The following is a 22,704-nucleotide window of genomic DNA, read 5'->3' on the forward strand; positions in this document are numbered from 1 at the left end:
GGCCCTACCCCTCCGTGCCAGGTACACCAGGTGTGGACAGGCAGGCTCAGCAAGGAAGGATCCAAGTGTGGAGGGGTTCAGGGTGGGGGGATCCAGGTGTGAGTTGAGAGGGTTCTGTGGGGGGCAGTCTGGGTGCGGGTGGCTCAATGGAGGATCTGGGTGCAAGAGGGATCTGGCTGCACAGGGGCTTGTTGGGGGTTTCTGGGTGTAATGGTAATGGCACTCTGCAGGGGGATGGTGGTTGAGGCTCAGTGGGGGGGTGTCTGGGGCGGGGAATAGAGCTGGGTATGTGGGGGGGGCTCAGTGGGGGGTCCAGATGCTGGGGGAGAGGGGTTCAATGCGGTGTGGATCCAATGCAGCTGGTTGGGGCTTGATGGGGTGGGGATCCGGGTACGGGGAGCTTGATGGGGTTGGGGCTGATCTGGGGGGAGGGGAGGAGGGTGTTCTGAATGTGAGGGGGTGGCTCTGGGTATGAGGGGTTCTGAATGCATGGGGGATGGGTGGATGGGGGAGCAGCTCCCTCTACAGGGATCCCTTCCCCTGCCTCTGAGGAACAATGGGCGCAGGAAGCGGCGGAGGGGGCAGTTTGCAGAGCTTCCTGCAGCTGGGGGAGAAATCTGGGGGTCGGTCTGACCCAGATACTATGCGGGGGAAGAGGAAGTCATATCCTGCCCATCCAGAACTAGCAGCTGAGCCCGACCCGGGTAGGAGCCACTGGTCTTCCCCAGTCCCGCCCCCTGCCCCTCAGTGACTTACCTCTCTGCCAGCTGCCCTGGGCACCCAAAACATACTGCTGGGGAGGGTCGTGTGAGTACTCTTGTGGCTTCCCTTTGCTTCCCCATCAGTCATTTTTCTGCAGGGAAGCAAAGAAATTTGTGGGGGACATAAATTCTACACATGTGCAGTGGTGCAGAATTCCCCCAGGAGTAGTTCTTGCCTGCACTGACTGTATGTGAATTTATAAATGAAGTGCGTGGTGTGTAATTGAATAGAGACATCTTATTACTCCAAGTATTTGGAAAAGGGCTCGTTAGGTCAGCAGGGATCATTCTTGATGGGTGCACTGACTGTATTTCCGTGCTTTGTTTTGATTTTTCACGTATGCTGCTTTGACTGGCTCTGAATTTAGAAGTTTATTCCCATACTTAGTGCAGATGAATTATTCCTTCACACAAATAAATCAAAATTAGTCCATGTTCTGTTCTACTTCTCTTTATGGTGGTTTTTGGGGATGTGATCTTGACAGAGTATTTTATTTCAGTTTTATCTCTCCTCTTGCCAGAGGTAAAACCTGTCCACATTGAAGTCAAGGAACACAATGAAGTGGAAGAGGAAGATGAGGAAGAGGATGATGACGAGGAGGAAGAGAGTGAAGAGTCTGAAGATGGAGAAAGTGAGGGAAGTGAAGATGAAGATGAAAAGACTTCAGATGAGAGAGAAACAGAGTCTCAAGCTGTTGGAAAACAATCGGTAGAGAAAAAGCCAAGCAAAGAAATAAGCTCCGATTCAGAATGCGATTCTGATGATGATCGTACGAAAGAAGAGCTTCTTTATGACAAAGCTAAGCGGAGAATTGAGGTATCTAGATGCAGCTTTGTCTCAAAGCTTATCTATGTGGCATGAAAAATCTTGGGGATTTTAGTGGTTGTTCAACCATACTTGTCTAAATTACTTTAATACTGTGTCATAACTGCTAATCTATGAGTGGACAAAGTAATATCTTTTATAGGACCGTTTCTGTTGGTGAATGAGACAAGCTTTTGAGCTTACACAGAACTCTTTTTCAGGTCTGCGTAAGCTCGAAAGCTTGTCTTTTTCACCAACAGAAGTTGGTCCTATAAAAGACATTACCTAACCCACCTTGTCTCTCTAATATCCTGAGACAGACATGGCTACAACAACACTGCAAACAACATATTAGTGCATGTGTCCATAGCTGTCTGCAATGAACTGATTGTCAGTGCTTTACAGACTTACAAATAATTTTTATGCAAAAAATTAAGATTTTCAACAGTACTTAATATAGCTTCTTTTTTATGAATGCATTTAGACAGACTTGCCTCTATCTTGACTTAAAACCACAGTACAGGGGTTGTATGAGCTAACTGCAAGGAGTATAACTTCCTTCTGTAAGGCTAAAAAGTATTCTTTTTTCAGAGGAAAGCTTCCTTGAAGGGTGGAAGTATGTGGCATCATCACAGTTCACTCCATCCTTTGTAAATGCTATTAGAATTTCAATGAAGCATTTCTATGCTATTAGTTTTTTTTTTTTTCAATTACTGACATTTTGCATTGGCTCTTTTTTCTCTTCAGCATACTGCACAATAGATTTAGAAACTCTAACTTTCATTAATGCATGCCTAGGAATTGGTGTCAACTGGTAAGAAGATTTTGAAATGTATGCATAGTAAAACACACTACAAGCCCTATTACTGTCCCAGAGCACACCTTTGCTATATATCCCTAACAAACCCATACTTTAGCAGATGAAAGAAGTAAGAATAACTAGTAGGATAACTTGAAACTGATAACATTCTCAGTTCGCAATTTAGAAAGCAACAATCTGATGAAAGCCATCTAACTGAAACAGTTTGAATCAATTTAATTAGACCTGAATTCCCAAGATGCTAACCTTTAATTTTGATCTTTAAACTGTGCCAAAAAGCTGGGCAAAAGTTCGAGCTAGCCTTATTGCAAGTCTCAGGACCTCAGATGTTCTGCTTGGAGATAAACAACCTAGAGCCCAACATGTATTGAATCCAGATGCATACCATGAAAATTGTACTTGGACTAGAAAAATTTCTGTCCACATAATCTGCATACCCCCTCCCCCAACCCTCCCTGGAGATTGAATTGTAATGGAAGTATTGTATTTAGTAAGCCTTGGAAAGGGAGTGCAAAAACCCTGCCAGCTTTTTAAGGTGCTGCTGGAAACATTAGGTAATTCTCCACTTGGTTTTTGTAATACTTTAAATATTAATCTCTAGTTTTGAACGTGTCTTATTTTATTCTCATATTAGAAACGACGTATTGAAAATAACAAAAATGTAAACACTGAAAAGCTAAGAGCACCGGTTATCTGTGTACTTGGGCACGTAGACACAGGAAAGACCAAAATTCTAGATAAGGTAAGATGCAGAGCATGATGGATCTTCATTGTCAAGTTTCTGTAATAGTTGATTTCTCAATAGTGTAATGTAACTGCTACTGCTTGAAATAACTTGTAGTAATCCTATAATGCTTGTAAATATACAATATACGATAACTTTCCTAACCAAAAAAGTCCATATATCACATGCTGGGAAAGGGACCTGTATAGACCCCAGAGGAATGGGGTTTGCTCTGGAAGAGTACCAGCAACCTCAATATAGAGCACAATAAAGGGAAGACTTATTTAAGATAACGTTTCAGCGGTACCTTATACCAGTCAGGATGAAAAATAGAAAATGGGTGGAGATAAATGTTGGAAAAATTGTGGTGAAGAGGAGATTTTATGCCTTTATGTCCAGTCATTAAAGAGTACTGGGATGCTGCAATTCATAACCAAATATCACAAATTATTTGATATTTGTTGTCAGCTGATCCTTTCGGAATCTTGCCTGGGCTTCCTAGCAGAAATGGTCACACAAAACGAAATGAAGAATTAATCTGTTGTCTGCTAGTTAGCAGCTAGGCTTCTGATAGCTTTCCATTGGAAAAAGAAAAGTAGTCCAACTCAGGAGGGAGGTTGGTGGTTATGGAAAAATGAATGTACCCAGTAAAACAGACAGTAGCCAAATAGATATTTGATTACCATTTACTTAATACTCAGAATACTTTCACCTGCAAACAAATCACCGCACCTGTCATTTTTTTTTTTTTTAATATTAGCATTTGATGGACATGCCTGGTTTGTTAAATATGTAATCAGAGATTCCACTCAGTTTAATAAAATCACGAGAAATGACCTGTCATGATTATTGTAAATGTACTCATTCTATAATATGGAAACACCCTATTAAATAGGGAGCCCAGGATTATGTTACTGTATAATGTTCCTCTACACAAAAGCTTACTGTTGTAAATTTCAGAGATTATACAATAATCATTACATGGTTAGGCTCTGATCCAAGAGGTGTATGTATCTGAACCGCTCAGTAATAGTGATCATAATGTAATTACATTTGACATCCTTGCAGGGGGGGAAATGTCAAAGAAACCCTGCACAGTAGCATTTAACTTCAAAAAGGGGCACTTCACAAAAATGAGGAAACTAACTAAATGGAAATGAACAGTCACAAGAGTGAAATGCCCCCAACCTGTATGGGAAACAATTTAAAAACACCATAATAAAGGCAGGTATATCAATGGCTATTGGCCAAGATGGTCAGAGATGCAACCCCATGGTCTGGGTGTCCCTAAGCCTCTGATAGCCAGAAGCTGGGAGTGGATGACAGGATGGATCACTTGAGGATTTCCTATTTTGTTCATTCCCTCTGAAGCATCTGGCACTGGCCACTGTCAGAAGCCAAGATACTGGGCTAGATGGACCATTTGTCTGACTCAGTATGGCTGTTCTTATGTTCTTATACGTGTTGCAACTTCCTAAATAAAAAGACTGTTTAAACACACACACACACTCTCTCTCTCTCTCTCTCTCTCTCTCCCCCCCCCCCCCAAAAATAAATAGGAAATAATTAATGACACTTCCAAGATACGATTTTAAATGTCCTTCTGTAAGCAGGTTCCCATTTCTATTGTTTTTCCTGTGCATTCAGTACTCCCTTTATTTCTTTGGTTTTATAGCTCCGTCATACTCATGTACAAGACGGTGAAGCAGGTGGTATCACTCAGCAGATTGGAGCAACTAATGTTCCCCTGGAAGCCATTAATGAACAAGCTAAGATGGTGAAAAATGTAAGTAACAGCACTTCAAAGACCTTAGATTGAGGTCCAAAAGTTCATAAAGCAATCTGCTTACTTACTAGATGTGGGATATTTTTCTAAGAATTTTTTCTGCCTTTGTGTATATAAAAACCTAGTTTTTAGTTGTTTAGTTAGACATATTAGTTGTTTGGGTTGAATTTATTCTTCTCACTTTAAAAAAAAAAAGACACTTTAATTTCTGAATTAGAGTAACAACATTGCCATACAATTTATAATTACCATCTTTTTTTTAAAAAAAACAACCTCCTCCTGTCATCTGCTTCATTCTAGAAAGTGCATTTATGCATGTATATGTTGACTATATTGACAAAAATCTGACATTTGGGTAGAAATTGGTAATACTCTTGGAAGTTGTAATAAAAATATCTGAGTATATTTTTTCTTCAATGAGCTTTAAAATGGTTTCTACTTAATTTCAGTGCATGCACTCGCACGCTAAGTTTAACAACGGGCAAAAAGCTTTACTTTTAAATCCACAATATTAGAAAACTGATGTTGCCATTGAAGGTCACTTTCCAAGGGACATTAGTTTTCCCCGTAAATGAAATATTGCAGTTTGATTTTTATCTAGAAAACCACTCAGCCACCTGTTTTTTAATATTAAAAAATGCATTCCTAGTACATTTTGTCCAATATGAAGAACAATCCTAAGTTGCAAGAGAGCTGTTCTTGAAATCTCCAACAGCAAATTAAATCACTTTTAGAAAAGTTGTTTTATACAGAAATATTTTTGTAAGCATTTAAACAATCTACTGGAACTTTGTTTCTCTGATGTAGGAAGTACAAGATGGTTGAGATGGCAAAAGCTGTCAGTTTGTTCCCTTTAGCTGGATTTAATGCAGTAGAAATCCTAACTTCTTGTGTCTTGTCAAAGCAATATCCTGGTTTCTAAAATGCTGGAAGATTTGCTACATCAAATATAGTTTCTGAAAGTTTATTTTTCCTTCAAGTTGTGTCTTTATGTGCCCTCCACTTCAAGATTGGCGTTTTCATCAGCAGAGTCCTTGTCTGTGCCCTAGAGATCCTCATTCTCTGATATGAGCATATATGGGGGAAGGGTGGACCCACCACAACTTCAGTTCTTTCTCAGCCACCTGTGGCTCGAGATGGAACATCAGTGTCCCTTAGCTAGCTACGTGGTTTGCCACCTCTTTTGCTTATTTTTTCTTGTTATTTTAGACAGTTTTTATTTCTTTTTCTGTTATTTAGCACATTTTGTGCTTTTTACGGGGGGGAGGTTACCCTTTTTCTTTTTTTTGTTTTGTTTTCCCAGTCTGGGCCTTTTAACTAAGATCTTAAATCAAAGCTTCAAGTAAGGGATTATGCCCAAAATCCTGGGCTTCCAATCCTGTCAGACCTGTCACAGGTGTTTTTCTCCAACAGTGATGGACACTTGAGCTCCCCACCCCCATATAAAATCCACTTAAAATTTAAAAGTACATCTGAAAAAACTGAGGGGACAAGGTAAAACTCCTGTTGATGGAGTGTTCCCTGTGACCTAGGGGGTCGAAGTCACCTCCCTGTAAATTGGATGTAGTTGCTCAGAGAGCTCCTGCAACTGAATCACTGCTGCTGTGGTAAGCAAAGACCCGAGGGACCTATAAGAAGCACCCAGACTGTTCAAAAAAAGACCCTGTTCTGAGGAATAGGATAAGAGAAGGGGAAAGTTGCCCTTTTGGTCTGGATCTTGGGAGACTCTGTGTCCTGACAAGGGTACCACTGTGGCTCCTGATTCATCATCAACTAGAAAACCATGCCATATACTGAGAAGCTGTCTATTAAATTGTAGTGGCACTGAAGTCCGCACTGTGCCCAGTGCTTCTGAAGCACAGTGACCCTAAGGTTAAGCCAAAAATGTCATCGGTACCACCTTCCCTAGCCAGCAGAGAAGAGCACACAGATTGCACTTTAGTACCATCTCCCGTATCACCCGATGTACTAATGCTTGAGGTCCTTATCTGGAGAACCCAATACTGTCCAGGCTCCTTTTCCACAAGGATCTTTGGATCCTGGAAGAACGTGATTCACTGTTGCTTAAGAAGGGTATCAAGAGAGACCTTCTCTTGTACTGACTTGACCTACCATCTAGTATCAATGCAGTCACCGATTCCACACAAACCTATTGTGGTTACTGAGAGGCATTTCTGATTGACATATTCTCTGGTACGGTCTCACTACCAACCAGATTCAGCCTCCAGTTCCTGTGTGGATACCCTATTAGATACCCTCTGGTCGTCCATACCCACTTGACCGCTGGTATCAGCACCACTTGCCCCTCCAATGGACATGGTAGATGACAACTCATCTGCTTGAGGTGTCTATAAAAGGCCCTTCTATTTTCCCATTTCAGCCATCCTCAGTGCGGTGCAGCCTGATGAAGCTACTCCCTGCAGGACATATATCCAGCAAACCTGGCAAGAACAAGCCTGGGATCCTGTCCCCTTCCATTATGTCCCTCTTCAATGGGCTTATTGGTCCCTTATAGCAACCAGCTCTACAGGGTCCCATCAAGGACACGTCAAAAGCAACAACTGCTGTCCTAGGATCCTGTTCCACAAGAGGAACTTGTAGATGAACAGGAGCCATCAGGAGAAGAAGCAGCACCACCTTTCTCCCTGCTGGACAAGACTATTATGCTTCTGTCAGATTCTGGGGTTGCCACCACCTGCTCTGTAACCGTGTGTGCCTCATAATGCTTTGCTGCTGTAACTCCCAACTTGGACTCCTCACCAACAGCCAAACAGCATGCTTGGTAACAAGGTACATGTCTGTTTTTAGCTGCCAGCAAACTCCAGTCAACACTTTGGCTTCCATCAGCCTTACTTGTCACTTGCAGGGTGACCCCAACACACCGCCAATTCCAGATTTTCCCCAAAAATGTGTGTTCTGCATTGTCCAGTACTCTACTAGACAGTTCAGGTACTAGAGGTCAATTGCCCCTGTAAGGGGTCAGTATATACAACAGTTTACTTCTTTAATTTGCGTTACCAAACAATTCAGTTTAAACACAACGCTGGATTAAATACATCAGAGCCCACAAACCACAGCAAGGCTTGCCTCTAACTCCTGAGCCATATGGCAGTCTGTACATTTGTGGCACTTTTAGCAGGACTACACTCCTGGTGTCTTTGCATCTGGATGAGAATAGTCTACACCATGCACACTCTGTCCAAATGGGTGTCCATACCTCGAAGTGTCCTTGATTCTGTAAATTGGTGGAAGGATCCACCAAAGGTGTGTATGGGAGTTATGTTCTTGCATCCTCATCCCATGAGGATCATCACTACAGATGCCTCCCAATGATGTGCACTTTCAGAACGTCACCGCTCAGGACAAATGGACTCCTAAGGAAGTGATCCTTCATCTTATCAAGCTCAACATGGTTTGTTATGCTTGCCAGCACTTCCTGACCCACATCAGGGGCTGCCCCATCAGAATAAAACTGCTGCATATTACACCACAAACAGATCTCAGAGGTTTATCTACCAGGACTGCAGAACGCAGTGGCGAACTCCCTCAGCTGGCACTTCCATCTCAGTCCTGAGTGGGAGCTGAACAGCAACATGTTCTGAGGATGTTTTTTACCTGGGTTGATCTGGAGATGGCTGTCTCTGCGACACCATTCAATACAAAGTGCAGATAATTCTGTTCGAGAGGAGGGCACAGCCGCAACTCAACAGGAGATGCTCTAGTCATTCCTTGGCCTCGAATGTTGCTATAGGCTTATCCCTTAAGGCCATTACTGCTCAAGGTCCTAAACCAATTGAAACAGGAGAAATTAGTAGCCATCCTCATAGCACTGCTGTGGCAGAGAGAGGTGTGGTTACCAGAGCATGTGTGCATGTCTTGACAGCTGCTTCTCCATCTTCTGGTGGCAGCAGAGCTCTTCACTGAGGAGTCAAGATCCATCACCCCCTTCAACCTCTTGGCACTTCAACTCAAGAACATCCTTCTAGATGGCTCTCTGGTATAGAACAAGACCATTCTTCAGTGATACAAACAGTACTACTTCATAACTTAAACCCTCAACAAGGAAAACTTACTTGCAGAAGTGGAAACACTTCTCAGTTTGGTACAGCCACTTTCTATACCTACTTTCGAGTCCTGCCTGGCATGCATTCTTGATTGCCTGTTAAATTTAAAAACCACAGGAATTGTTGCTGAGTTTATTTGAGGTTCACCAAGTTGCTATCACTGATTTTCATTGTCCCCCATCGAGGGGTTTTCAGTCTTCGCTCACCCTTCCACTACAAGGTTTATTATAGGCCTGTTCATCTTTTCCCTCCTGTCAAGGAGCCAGCTCCACCATGGGACCTCAACTTAGCCTCCATTTGAACATATGGGGCATTGTTCCCTCCTCCATTTGTCCCTCAAGACCTTGTTCCTTGTTTTCATCTCGGCCAGAAGGGTAGGAACCCTGATGGCTGACCCACTGTACATGATGTTCTATCATGATAAAGTGACAGTCTGTTCACATCCACACTTCTTGTCTGTTTCTTCAGAATTCCACATTTAATCAGGAGATTCATCTACCAGTGTTTTTTAGCCCAAGCCTCGCTCTTCATGAGATGAAGTGAACCTCCATAGACTGGATGTAAGAAGGGCTGTCACCTTTTACCTTGACAGAGCTAAGTCCTTCATCTCTGTTGTGGAATGAATGAAAGGGCCCCCAATCTCTACCCAAAGACTGTCCAAATGGGTTTCAAGATGCATCTTAACCTGTTATAAAACCGCAAGGACTTGTCCCTTTTCTAGGTTGATTGCCCATTCCACCAGGGCTCAGACTACCGCTGTGACTCTACTGAAAATGTACCCGTCTCAGACATCTGCAGAGCAGCTACCTGGTCTTCGCTGCACAAATTTTTCCCAGCACTGCGTTATTATGCTTGCTTCCAGTGCTGGTACACCTTTTGGTGGTGCTGTTTTATCGTCTGTACTGGATCTGCCTCCTCGGTACCCTCCTCTGTAATTGATGTACTGCTCGGGAATCTCCTGAAGTGGAGCATCCATAGGGACACTACTTGAAGAAGGGAAGGTTACTTACCTTGTAGAGTGACTGGAGTTCTTTGAGGTGTGTGTCCCATGGGCGCTCCACTAGCCACCCTCCTTCCCCTCTGCCATAGTCTTCTTGCTGGGCTTTTGTGGTTCAGAAGGAACTGGAGTGGCAGCGGATCTGCCCCCCTCTTCCCACCATATACCCTTGTACCAGAGCATGAGGCTATCTCGGGCACAGGCATGGACCTACTGACACTGCTGACAAAATCTCTGATAAGAGTGCACGGTGCACATGCATCCTGAATTAGGAACACAGAGTAGGACACATCTCAAAGAGCTCTAGTTAACGTACAAGGCAAGTAACCTCTCCTTATATGATGTTGTCATTTTTAGTGTCCTTTACCCAACTGGCTTTGCTTTTATCATGACACGATGGCATTCTTAAGAGCTGTTGTTAGGGTAAGGGTGTTGGCCCTTCTTAAAATACTTAGTTGGATATTTGAATTTATGACTACTGCTGAGGCTCTAAATTAAGTTTATTTTCTTACATAATTTTCTCAAGATGGCTAATATTTGAAAATGTTAGTTTGACAGAGAGAACGTAAAAATTCCAGGAATGCTGATAATTGATACTCCAGGACATGAGTCTTTCAGGTAATTTTTTTTATTGTTATGATGTGAAGGGTCTTGTTAATAACTGATCATAAGACTTAACTGTTAATATAGGCATAGATACTTAACTGAATTATAGAATTTAGGATGAATCTGCTACTTTACTGTATAACTTTACACTTCTAAAAAAATATTTGGATCTGACAAAGGATGTGCTTGATTTACATTTGCATTTTGTATCTAGCTAATGACTTGTGGATGAAACGTGTATATAATTTTCCCATCCATGGTCAAACTCTTATATTTAGAAGAGCATGTAAAGGCAATCTTTATCTTTGAATAGTGAATATAAAAACTTTATTGGGAGAAAACAATGCTTATCTGTAAAATGTAACTTAAGTGCTTAGGGAAAAGACCTTTTTCCCATCTTAGTCTCTAGAAAAGTAGTCAATGAACTAATTTTTGGCTTGTTATAGAGCCTAAATGAATCTGGATGTTGGAGATTATGAAAGCTAACTTTCTTAAAAGGTCTCCTATACATTTTACTTATTAATTCTGGATCCTAATAAATCCCTATTGAAAACTTAACATAAAAGGAATGATGGTTGATTAAATGTGACGTCCTCCAACAACACCCTCTCAGGCAATGAAATGCCAGGTTTTAGCTGTACTCCCAATACCTACGCAGTCCTTTTCTGTAGAGGATCACAAACTCGGCATCTTCATAACAAACTTCCTTCTGCTCCAACAGATAAAGAACATACTACCCTTAACATGGTGTACATAACCTCAGCTATAAGCCCAGCAACATGAGTAAACAGTCAGCATCAATATGTGAATAAGTTAATTGTGCAGTGTGTTAACTTTCTGAGGGAAGTAGGAGGAGTTGATCTCTTGGTTAACATGGTTAGAGACTGAAGATAAAATAAATCTGCATGGATTACCTGTAATTTGTTTATTGCTAGGGTATTAAAGAATTCGATCAGTGCAGTCTCTTCCCATACTTAAATTCAAAACTGAATTACAGTGATCTGATTTAGGACCTTTAGAGCAATTTTCAATCACCTTCTTAATAATCTTGCTCAAAAAGGACAAGTTAGAAACAGTGTGATCGCTAATATTGTTTGCTGATTGAGTGTTGCACCTCCCAGTAGGTTTGCCTAAAAATTCTTCCACAAATGTGTTTTTTTGTTATTGGACCTGGACTTATAGAAACACTCTATAAAATGTTTTGGAAGTGATCCTCTATTAATGGTATATAGCTGGTATGTCATTTAATCAGTCTTCCCAGGAACTAGGAATGTGGCAGTGTCTTAATGAAAATCACAAGATTTTCACTTTGTTGGGTAAACATCAGTTGATCCTGATGTTAAAAAAAAAAAAAAAAAAAATTAGTTTCTAATTTAAAAAAAAAAGTATGGACTATTCTGATTACTGTATGAATGACAATCTTTCTTTCCTAATGCCACAGCAACCTAAGAAATCGAGGAAGCTCACTTTGTGATATTGCTATTCTAGTAGTTGATATCATGCATGGTTTGGAGCCCCAGACAATTGAATCTATAAACCTGCTGAAATCCAAGAAATGTCCCTTTATCGTAGCGCTCAACAAGGTAAGATGGCCTTTCAAAGATTTATTTAGAAAATTCAGTATCAAATACATACTGTGCTATTTTGTCAATTGAATTGTGTTTATGAACAGTACCATCAACCCATTGTAAGAGCTGAAGCTGTGGTTCTTAGTTGTCTCTGTTGACTTGCATCTTTTTCTGTAAATGAAACTGAGAATAATTATAAGATTTTCATAGACTTTGCAGAGCAGTTTAAGGAGTCTCCTTAAAGAAATGTTTATTATTCAGTTCATCTCATAGCTCTTCTGTGTGGTTCACGTTGCTGGAAGTTGTTCTTCAATCATTCTGTAATATACTTAGATGAATTGGTTGGGTGATGCCTTGTCTTCTCTTTTTTACCTTGTAAAATTGAAAGGTGGAGTACAATTCTGCTCCCCTTTTAACTATTTATTTAGCGTGTGCATAGTCGTCTAGCCAAGCGATGGCATCTTCTGAAGTGGGTCTTCTAAACTAACAACAGGAAGTTAGTTGTTTGATACCGGTTTCGGTGTCCTAGCAGAGCACTGAGCAAATTTAAATACATTGTAAGGACTGGTTTCAAGTATTACAGCATTAGGTGACAAAGAGTAGAGGAAAAATATGTTAATGTAATTAGTTTGTCTTTAAAATTGAATAGTTGGCCAGCATTTTCAGGTATGCTGATAGGCATTTTGATTTCTTACAAAATAAAGATAAAAACCACTTTACTGTATGTTTCAATTAAATATTTGTATAGAAAAGAAAAACTAAGGCACTACAGAAACCCTGATGTTACAGCTCTCATGTACATATTAGTCTGTTATATAGATGGTGCTAAGAAAACTAAGTTGTGTTCAGATCACTTTGCCATATATTATGCGACACACCGGCAGTCTTATTTTTTTAATAGGTGTTAATGCATATTGCAAAAGAACTGCATTACGATTTCAAAGTATTAAGTAAATATTAAGAATTAAGGGTGGCAGGGAGTTGAGAAACATTTGTGCAATTACTGAAAGGACTCTTGTCTACTGGTTGGGAGGTGGAGGGGGCGGTTTGACCTTGAAAGTGTCTTAAACCTTAATTATGGAGGCCCTCAAATCTTATTTTTGTTTGTTTTTTAAACACTTCCATGTTGTTAGTCACAGCAATAGAATCATGTTACTCAGTGTAGGTATGTGTACTACTTCATGGCCCAGTTAAAAAGGTCTTAATTTACATACCTTTTTATGAGCATTGTGGAAGAAGCAAATCTTAAGTAGGGATTTGAATGAAATGACCATAATGCCTTGCACCAAACATGACCTACTTTAAAACTTACTTTGGGAGTTACCCTAAATTCTGTAATGTCGTTTTATTGTTTTTGATGCCTGTTCTGAACACATCTTCTTTAAAAAACAAATTGCTGTTGATATTGACTTAATTTCTGTTGTGCTGTTGAAGGAAAGGAGTTCCAAATTCAACAAAAAGCTTTAAAATACGTTTTTAGAAACTGTTAAATATCCTTTAGGCAAGGGCTTTGTGTATCCTTTCTTCACTGTATATAAACACCAAGAACATTATTTCATTTAAAAAAAAAAAAAGTCATGACTTAAGAGAGTCATGTTCTCGGGAAGCTGGAAGACTAAAATCTTTTCCCACTTGTTTTGTCTTAAACTTGACGGAATACATGTAATTAAACTACCTTTTCAGTATTAAAAACACTTTGCACATATATCAAAAGACTCAGTTTAACAGTCTGAAGTTTAAAAAAAACTTAATTATTGCTCTCGAAAATATTCTCCAGTACTGTTTTTGTTTTTTTCCCATTACAATACTGGATATATGTATTTTATATTTGAAACCTACACATGGTTACTAGGATAAATTGGCATCTAGGTACTATGGTGATTAATACTTATGAATAACTTAATATTTCTTACAAGTTATTCATATGTAAGGCAGGTCATAAATAACAGTTGACTTCTGTAGGCATAACCCAGGAATGCACTTCTGAACATTGCAAGGCATGACATAACTGTATTAAAATTGTATTTTCAAGATTGATAGGTTATATGACTGGAAAAAAAGCCCTGATACAGATGTAGCTACCACGTTAAAGAAACAGAAGAAAAACACAAAAGATGAATTTGAGGAACGTGCAAAAGCTATCATAGTGGAATTTGCACAACAGGTAGGTTGGATTATTAAACTTTTTTCTGTTAACAAAAGTGAAAATAGGTGGATAGCTTTTGAAAGCCTGACTCACAAAGCAAGCCAAAGAAAGATTTCTTATGGTATGAATATCACACTGTGTATTTTCTGACCCTTTATCAGTGTTAATCATTTATATAAATTGAAACTAAAGTAGAAAACCTGTGCTTTATTTTGATTAGCGACCGCTTTCTCTACCCCCATTCCAGTCCTGGGGCACTTTGTTGAGAATGCAGGGCCAGCAAGAACAGAGTGGATTTTCTACACACTCTCCCCTCATTTGAATCACCTGAGAGAAACGGTCTCCTCCCTTTTTTCTTCAGACTAGCGTGATTGTGTTCCAGCAATACTTAGTTTTCACAGCCTCTGACTGGTCCCATAGAAACTGCCTGTAAGCTAAAATACAGTAACTAGCTTTATAGGATTTACTTATATTTTGAGTGTTGTCTGTTGCCGCCTTTTGTGCTTTAAAGTGTGAAATTTGAGATTGCATTATTAAGGTGTTACTGAAATGGAGCTATGACTTGAATTCAGGATTTGAAAAATGTGATAGAACCATTTAGTTTCTTGCTACATGCTGTTACTGTTCATGTGGTAATTTCCCATGCATCTGTACTGTTCCTGGTTCTAGGGCTTGAATGCTGCTTTGTTCTATGAGAATAAGGATCCCCGCACTTTTGTTTCTCTGGTACCTACCTCTGCTCACACTGGGGATGGCATGGGGAGTCTGATAGCCCTTCTTGTTGATTTGACGCAAACCATGCTGAACAAGAGACTGGCCCAATGTGAGGAACTGAGAGCTCAGGTTATGGAGGTAAGTCAGTATCTGTGCTTTAGAATATTTGTCTAGCAAACTTTTTTTCCTTTTTGTGGCTGATAAACACTTGCATTTCAACTCAGTTTAACTTTTTTTTTCCTCTCTCATATTTCTTAGGTCAAAGCACTTCCAGGCATGGGAACTACCATAGATGTAATTTTGATTAATGGACGTCTGAAGGAGGGTGATACCATTATTGTCCCTGGAGTAGAAGGTCCTATAGTAACTCAGATTCGAGGTCTTCTGCTACCTCCTCCTATGAAGGAACTACGAGTTAAGGTATGGGAACAGCATGTGCATGTGGCATTTTAGGGAAGTCTTAAGAATTAGAACAAAAGATTAGAATAAGGGGGAAACCTAGAGAAGTATTCAATACACGTTACATCATAGTAAAAAGTGTCAAATATGATCAAATTAAAGTGAGGAGGTGGAATAAATGGAAGAAGTTGCAGGTTACAGTGCATCCATACTCCCATAGATGTGTCTAATTGTGGAAGTGGTTCAGGACAAGGATCAAAGAATAACCACACAAGTGTATATTAACAAGCATCAAGGTTCATGCCTAATGCATAGACGTGGAAGGGGGAGAGATCTTGTAAAATGCATACAAAACCCATAGAAAGACTTCTTAAAAAAAAACAACAACATGCAAATATAGAGTGAAATTACTGAACCAATGAATCAGTAATTTATGGTGTTTGGTGCCAGGTGTCCTGAGATGAGATGAATGAAACCCTTGCATAGTGCTGCAGCAGGTTTCCGGAGGGATAGGAGACTGGGCCAGCCTGATCTCACTAGGGTTGTGTAGCTAGGGAGTAGACAGGGAGGTTAGAATCTTGACTTCTGGATCCACAGAAGTGAAAAGTCGATTTATGAGAGGAGGAAGAGGAGAAGCTAGAACCTGATGAGGAGCAGAAGAGCTTTTCTCTGTTACTCTACTTGAAATGAAGGCAGTAAGGGTCTGGAGCATTTCATAGAACTAAGGCCAGAGGAACCGTTATGACTCACTAGTCTTCCCCTTTGCATAACACAAATCATAAACATTTCTCAGATTAAATGAGGGGTGGGGGAGATAGCTCAGTGATTTGAGCATTGGCCTGCTAAACCCAGGGTTGAGAGTTCAATCCTTGAGGGGGCCACTTAGGGATCTGGGGCAAAATCAGTACTTGGTCCTGCTAGTGAAGACAGGGGGCTGGACTCGATGACCTTTCAAGGTCCTTTCCAGTTGTAGGAGATGGGATATCTCCATTAATTTAATTTAAATTTAAAATCCAGATCTTGAGTCCCAGTCCAGAAGCTTAACAATAAGACCATCTTTTCTATTGTTGGGGAAGTATGTCCTTGCAGGGCTCTATAATCCTGGGGGCTTCACAGAGTTGGACACTATAATAGGGCAAGCTGGTAAATCTGGATTTTAGCACCCACCTTGGCATTCCATTTTCTGTCTTGCATGATGATGCCCCACTGTGGTGACCACACAATCCTGGCTGCATTGAAAATGGTGTTGCAGAGGAAGGAAGAAGGCTGAGTGGAATCTGACAACACTAATGGGGCCTTTTGGGTCTAGTTGTAGTAGGGAGATCAGGCACCTTGTCCATGTTCACCTGGACACCCACACAGATTGAGTAGCAATGCAGATGGCTACAACAATTCTCTTGGGGGCCCTATGAAGTGCTAGGTCAGCTTTCCTGTCCTTGGTGTCCAGTGGTACTGCTGTTGGCCTGTAAGGGATAGACTGGATACTAAGACTCCTCTTTGTCATTCTCAGAGCAAGGTCCTGTTTGATTCATCTGCAGTTGCTGGGTATCTGCTTACTGAGGGCAGGGGGGTGGGGAGCGGGTGAACTGAAGGCACATCTGGGCACATGCTCCCTGTGTTTAAAATCAAGGGTAAAATTTTGCCTCTGTCCCATTTTCAGAGTGCACTTAAGAGCTTGAATCTTACTGAGAGTCTGGGCTCCTTAGCTCTTGTCACTTCCTGAGGAGTCCAATGGGAAATGGGGTCTCTAGCAAGTGAGGGTCACCTAGAGGAACTTCATCAGCCTTGAGACAGGAGATGAATTTGGGTGCCTCCAGAGAGCATGAAAGGGTGGGGTGTTGGTGGGGTTAGGGAGCTGTACTGGAATCTCCAGGGAAGGTGGAGACCTTACAGAGGTAATGGATCCCAGCACTGACTTGATGGTCTCTTCAAGCTGAGACTGTGAAATTCCTTGCTGTAGGGAGGGTCTGGGTAGGAGAGGGTTCCCCTAGGATGTGGAGGAACAGTGCTGGAGCTTCAGGGAGATGAGAGAGGGGGCGATACCAGTGTATTGCTATCAGGAAAGAGGCTGTTAGGAAGGGCTGCTTACTTTCCTCATCGAAGACCACCTACTCTCCAGTCATGCTGAATATGTGGGGGTGGGGGGCAGAGCCCTTGTAGACACTTTGTAGAGTGCTGTCTGGTGTGCCTCCCTCCTTTCCCCCCACCAAAAAACAAAACAAAACTAAATCTATGTCAGAAGCAGGGGACATGCTGATAGACTCACTCTCTGCTGCTCTGTTTTCTGTCTGTTCTTTTCTGGGATTCCTTTTCCTTCTCTTGGGCCTTTTCTTTAGTTTTGGGCTTAAAAGAGAGGCAAGAGGAAGAATTAAGGAGAGAGCAGATGGGCATGCACTGAAGCACATGCTCCCCACTTCAGGAAGTTGGAGGCAAAGAAAATCTGGAAGAAGTGGGAACATGCCTGAGCCACCTTTGTGCTACAGGGCTTGATTGTCAGCGTCTGTGCCTCCTTGTTTGCTTGTGCAGCCATAAAATTAGGCAACTTTGACTGTCTTTATTGGTAGCATGGGAAAAGAGGGACATATGACCAGATGATCTGCTGAGTAGCCACCCCCCTGCTGTGTGCTGCTAAAGAACATCCATGTGAACTCGTAAATTAATTTTTTCTTTCTTCTTCAGAATCAGTATGAAAAACACAAAGAAGTTGTTGCAGCCCAGGGTGTAAAGATTCTTGGGAAAGACTTGGAGAAAACATTGGCTGGTTTGCCCCTGCTTGTGGCTCATAAAGAGGATGAGATCCCAGTTCTTAAGGTGAGGCATTGCTGAACGTATCCAATTCCAGTAGGATCTAGAATGGAATGCCAAGTAACATGAAATCCACTGAATGATTAAAAGTAACAGAATTAAAATCTTTTTAAGAGGAATTTTTAATCTGTTAAAATGTTGAAACTTCAGCATGTAGGAAACGTAGCCGTTTTAGTTGGATCTAAAACAATTTTGTAATGTATGATAGTTTTGTGTTAACACTATAACCTGTAACTCTAGCACAGTGGAATTTGTTAGTGTTTCCATGACACATTTATTACCAGGTAGAAAATTAGCTTACTGGAGTCTGTGATTCTGAGCTTAAGTTATTAAAAACCAAACTATCCAGTTTGTAAGTATAATTATTGTTTTGGGACCTGTAGTAATCTGGATCTATTTTATTAAAATTAGTGATTACCCAAAATACAAATTTGTTCTTTAAATTAGTGAGATCAGAATACTTGAATTTACAGAACTGGCTTTAGCATATGTTAGGAAGTACCACACAAGAGAAACTTAGGGAGGACTTTCCCTGTGCGTGTTTAATTGTTTCGTGTCCTTGTGCTAATATAGCTGTACTACCGTTCTGGATGAGCTGCTTTTAGTTGTCTGGATCAAAAATTCACTTTTCAAAAACTTCATCCCATCAAATGGTATAAATGGCCTGCCTCAGTGATTTAACCCTACAGTTTCCAGAACTGTCCACTTAACATTTGATTTTAAACCAACATTAAGTTCATATTCCAAAAAGTCATAAAATTCTGACTGGCGTGTGTGTATATAGAAAATCTTCCATACAGTGACCATCTGAGCACTTACCAAAATTAAGGGGACAGAAAGATTTGTGTCTGTCAAGGAACTGGACTGCATGTTTAATATTGCGGGAAGCCTGGGCAGGAGTGGGTATCTTGCTCTGAATTTAATGAGGTCTTTATGCTGTTCTTTTCTAGTCTGTTCTCTGTAATATGTAATTTGTTTGCTCAGTACATTGTACCACAAAGGGCATTTAAAAATATCTGCTGACCAAGATTTTAGGGGTCTCTGCTTTCGTGGCTGATCAGAAAGGTGCAGCTTTGTTTTCTTACACTAGTGAAGACGCTATAGGTAGCTGACAATCACATTCTGCCTAGATTGCCTGATCATCAAGCTCAACAGTAGAGACTATTACAGTATTAGGAAGGAGAGAGCAGTGGATTGAAGAAAAGTTACTTGCCTGTATCGTAACTGTTGTTCTTCGAGTTATGAGGCAGACATGTATTCCCCTCGGGTGCACGGGCACAGTGCACAAAAACTGGACAATTTTGCCTAGCAGTACCCATATGGGCAGTGCTCGCTCTCCTCCCTCTCATAGCTATATAAAGGCACCACCCCAACTCCTCTGTTACTTTGCACCAAAATCCCTAGCTGGAGACTCCAATGCAGAGGGGTGGAGCATGGGTCATGGAATACATGTCTGCACCCACATCTTGAAGAGTAGACATTACAATACAGGTAAGTAACTGTCTCTTCTTCTTTGAATGGTTGCAAGCATGTATTCCACTCAGGTGATTCACAAGCAGTTCCAGCAGGAGATGGGCTTGGAGTCTATTTAAATAGTGCAGAAGTGCATTCCCAAAATTTGCATCAGATCTCAATGCCATGATGATAACAGCATGTCTAGCAAAAGTGTGCACAGAAGACCATGTCATAGCCCTGCAGGTATCTCCTACTGAGACATTGCTAAGAAATGCAGCCCTGTCACCTGACCTCTTGTTGAATGAGCCTGCAGTGACTGTGGAGGCATCATCTGAGCCTCTTCATCAGCTATGGTAATGCAGTTATTCACTTGGAACAGTCCAAAGGGGAGAGCCAGGTCCTGGTAGTGATGGCCGGTGACAAGGAATCTGAGGAACTTCCTGTGGCCTGGGAAGATTGTCATTTGAAAATAAGTGTCCTGAAGATAGCATGAGAGCACTGAGAAGCGGGGTGAGATGTGAGAAGCTTTTAGGGGAGGGAAAAATGTGTTTGAGAACAGCTGCCCTAGAGTACACAGGATTTGTACCTGCTGTGACAGCAGTGTCTTGTGAAAGGGGTCCCTGGAGGATGGGGTAGAGGGATGGGAGGGGAGAATGGCTAGCAACTGAATGGCATAACCCAGTTCCACAGTGCTTAGAACTCATCTGTCCATAATTGTCATCTCCCATGCACTGTAGAAGTGAGACAGCCTGTCCCCAAATATTTGGGGCATAGGTATGATATTGAGAACTGAGGTGCTGCTCTCGAAACAGTGGTCAAACAGACTGTCTGGCTGAAGAAGGCCATTTGACTAAATGTAGACCAAAAAGGTTTCCTCCTCAGTGACTTATGCCCCTTTCAGGGGAAATCTTGCTTCCTTACAGGGTAGGAAGGCTGATGGAAATACTGCTCAGAATGATATTGCTGTTGGTTCCCAAAATACCTTCTGTGTGGCTGGGTATAAATTCTCCATGAGCATAGGGTTCCCAAGAGTCTTTGAAAGAATGTAACGTCTCATCCGTTTTCTCCGAGGCAAATGGCAAGTCCACTATATGCTTTGCTGGATCTTAGACGCTATGTCAGAGTTTTGTAACCATGAGATTCTTCTCATAGTTACAGCCAAGGCCATGAGCCTGGATAATCATCTGGTGTATCCAGGACTGATTGTAAAGATGTTTTGGCCACTAAATGACCTTCCGTAAGAAAGGCCTTGAACTTCTCCCTGGAGGATTCTGGTAACATGTCTACAAATTTGGATGTGGTGTCCCAGTTCATAAAATCATACGTTGACTGCCTCCTTGCAGATGCACATTGCAAACCAACAGACTTATCAAATAGCTTTCTCTCCATCAAATCTAGCCTTTTGAACTCTTGAGACATAGATGTATTTCTTCACTGTCTCACTCATTTGCTGCTGTCACAACCAGGGAATTGGGAGCTGGATGGGTGAAATAGGATTTGAAGTCCTGCACTGGGACATAGTATCTCTTATCAGTGCACTTTGCTGTGGGCATTAACAAAGCCAGTGTATTCTGTAAGATTTAGCAGGCTCTAATGTTGCTTTGTTTATTGGGAGAGCAACTCTCCCAGAAGCCAGTGGCTGGAGGATATCCACCAACGTATGGGTATTTTCCTGCACAAACTTGACCTGAATACCTCAGACCGATGCCATGCATCTGATCAGATCCTGATGTGGAATGACATCAGACTGTCCCAAAGGTTCAGGATGTCCTCATGCAGAGGGACTGCAGGATAGGTGGTTTCAGAGGGGAGCCTACTGAAGGTACCGGTGTTGTCATTCTAGAGCAGGGGTGGTCAAACTACAGGCCGCATCCGGCCTGTAAGACATTTTAATCTGGCCCTTGAGCTCCTGCTGGGGAGCGCAGTCTGGGGCTTGCCCCACTCCGGCACTCCAGCCAGGGAGCAGGGTCAGGGGTTTGACCCGCTCGCGTGTGCCATGGCTCCACACGGTTTCCAGAAGCAGCGGCATGTCCCCTCTCTGTCTCCTACGCATAGGGGCAGTCAGAGGGTTCCACATGCTGCCACTGCCCCAAGTGCCACCCACGCAGCTCCCATTGGCCGGGAACTGCAGCCAATGGGAGGTGCGGGGGTGGTGCCTGGGGACAGGGCAGTGCGCAGAGCTGCCTGGCCACTCCACCGTGTAGGAGCTGGTAGGGGGACATGCCGCTGCTTCCGGAAGCTGTGGGGGTGGCACCTGTGGATGGGGCAGCGTGCAGAGCCGCCGGGGCAGTGTGCATAGCTGCCTGGCTGCGCCTCTGGATAGGAGCCGGACGGGGGACAGGCCACTGCTTCTGGGAGCTGCTTGAGGTAAGCACTGCCCAGAGCCTGCACCCCTGACACCTCCTGTGCCCCAATCCCCTGCCCCAACCCTGATACCCAGAGCCCGCACCCCCAGCCGAAGCCCTCCTGTGGCTACTCCTGACCGAGCTACCAAGTGTCCTGCACTATCCAGGGCCCAGCCCCACAGTGGCATCAGTACGAAAGGAACAGTTGATGGCTTTTTGAATACTGGGACCAGTTCCAAACTTGTAGTGGGCCCCAAAAGAGGCATCGGTTTCAAAATGAAGCTGGTCCCAGGTCAGCAGATGCAGTCAGTGTCATAGTCTGTATCAGTATCAAGGATTCAATCCATGTCAACGATATGCTCAGTTTCAGCAGGAAACTACCACCAAACCCAGGAGAGCTGAGTACTCAGCAAATGATGCCACTGCAGCTGTATGATCCTGAATAATCAGTGAAACAGAGACAGGCAGGCACAGCAAATCTGCTGCCTGATAGGCAGTCAGCGTGGAAACTGACCGTGCTGTCATCTATGCCCAGGGTACCTGTCTCAAAGGGTGCCCCCAAGGTTGTACTGGAGTCAACGGTACAGATTCATCCTGATCCCACCTCAGTACCGGAGATTGGGTCCTGCTCTATCCTGCATACTGGGAGACTCCTAGTGCCAGTCGGTACTTCTCTTAGGTGGAGCAGATGATCTCCTTGCCCTCTGAA

The 22,704-nt window shown here is 42.3% G+C and overlaps 1 protein-coding gene across 1 annotated transcript in view; it reads left to right on the top strand.

The window, feature by feature from the left end:
• Nucleotides 1-22,704, top strand: part of EIF5B (eukaryotic translation initiation factor 5B) — a 67,100-nt gene that overhangs the window by 33,886 nt on the left and 10,510 nt on the right. Inside the window, exons 10-18 of the mRNA XM_034757969.1 lie at nt 1,283-1,578; nt 3,021-3,128; nt 4,786-4,896; nt 10,508-10,575; nt 12,005-12,146; nt 14,164-14,295; nt 14,947-15,129; nt 15,250-15,411; nt 18,070-18,201. Of these exons, the coding sequence (XP_034613860.1) occupies nt 1,283-1,578; nt 3,021-3,128; nt 4,786-4,896; nt 10,508-10,575; nt 12,005-12,146; nt 14,164-14,295; nt 14,947-15,129; nt 15,250-15,411; nt 18,070-18,201 (1,334 nt within the window). The remainder of the gene's footprint in view (nt 1-1,282; nt 1,579-3,020; nt 3,129-4,785; nt 4,897-10,507; nt 10,576-12,004; nt 12,147-14,163; nt 14,296-14,946; nt 15,130-15,249; nt 15,412-18,069; nt 18,202-22,704) is intronic.

This window comes from Trachemys scripta, chromosome 1 (genome assembly GCF_013100865.1).
Source record: "Trachemys scripta elegans isolate TJP31775 chromosome 1, CAS_Tse_1.0, whole genome shotgun sequence".
In the NCBI taxonomy this organism is placed as follows: domain Eukaryota; kingdom Metazoa; phylum Chordata; order Testudines; family Emydidae; genus Trachemys; species Trachemys scripta.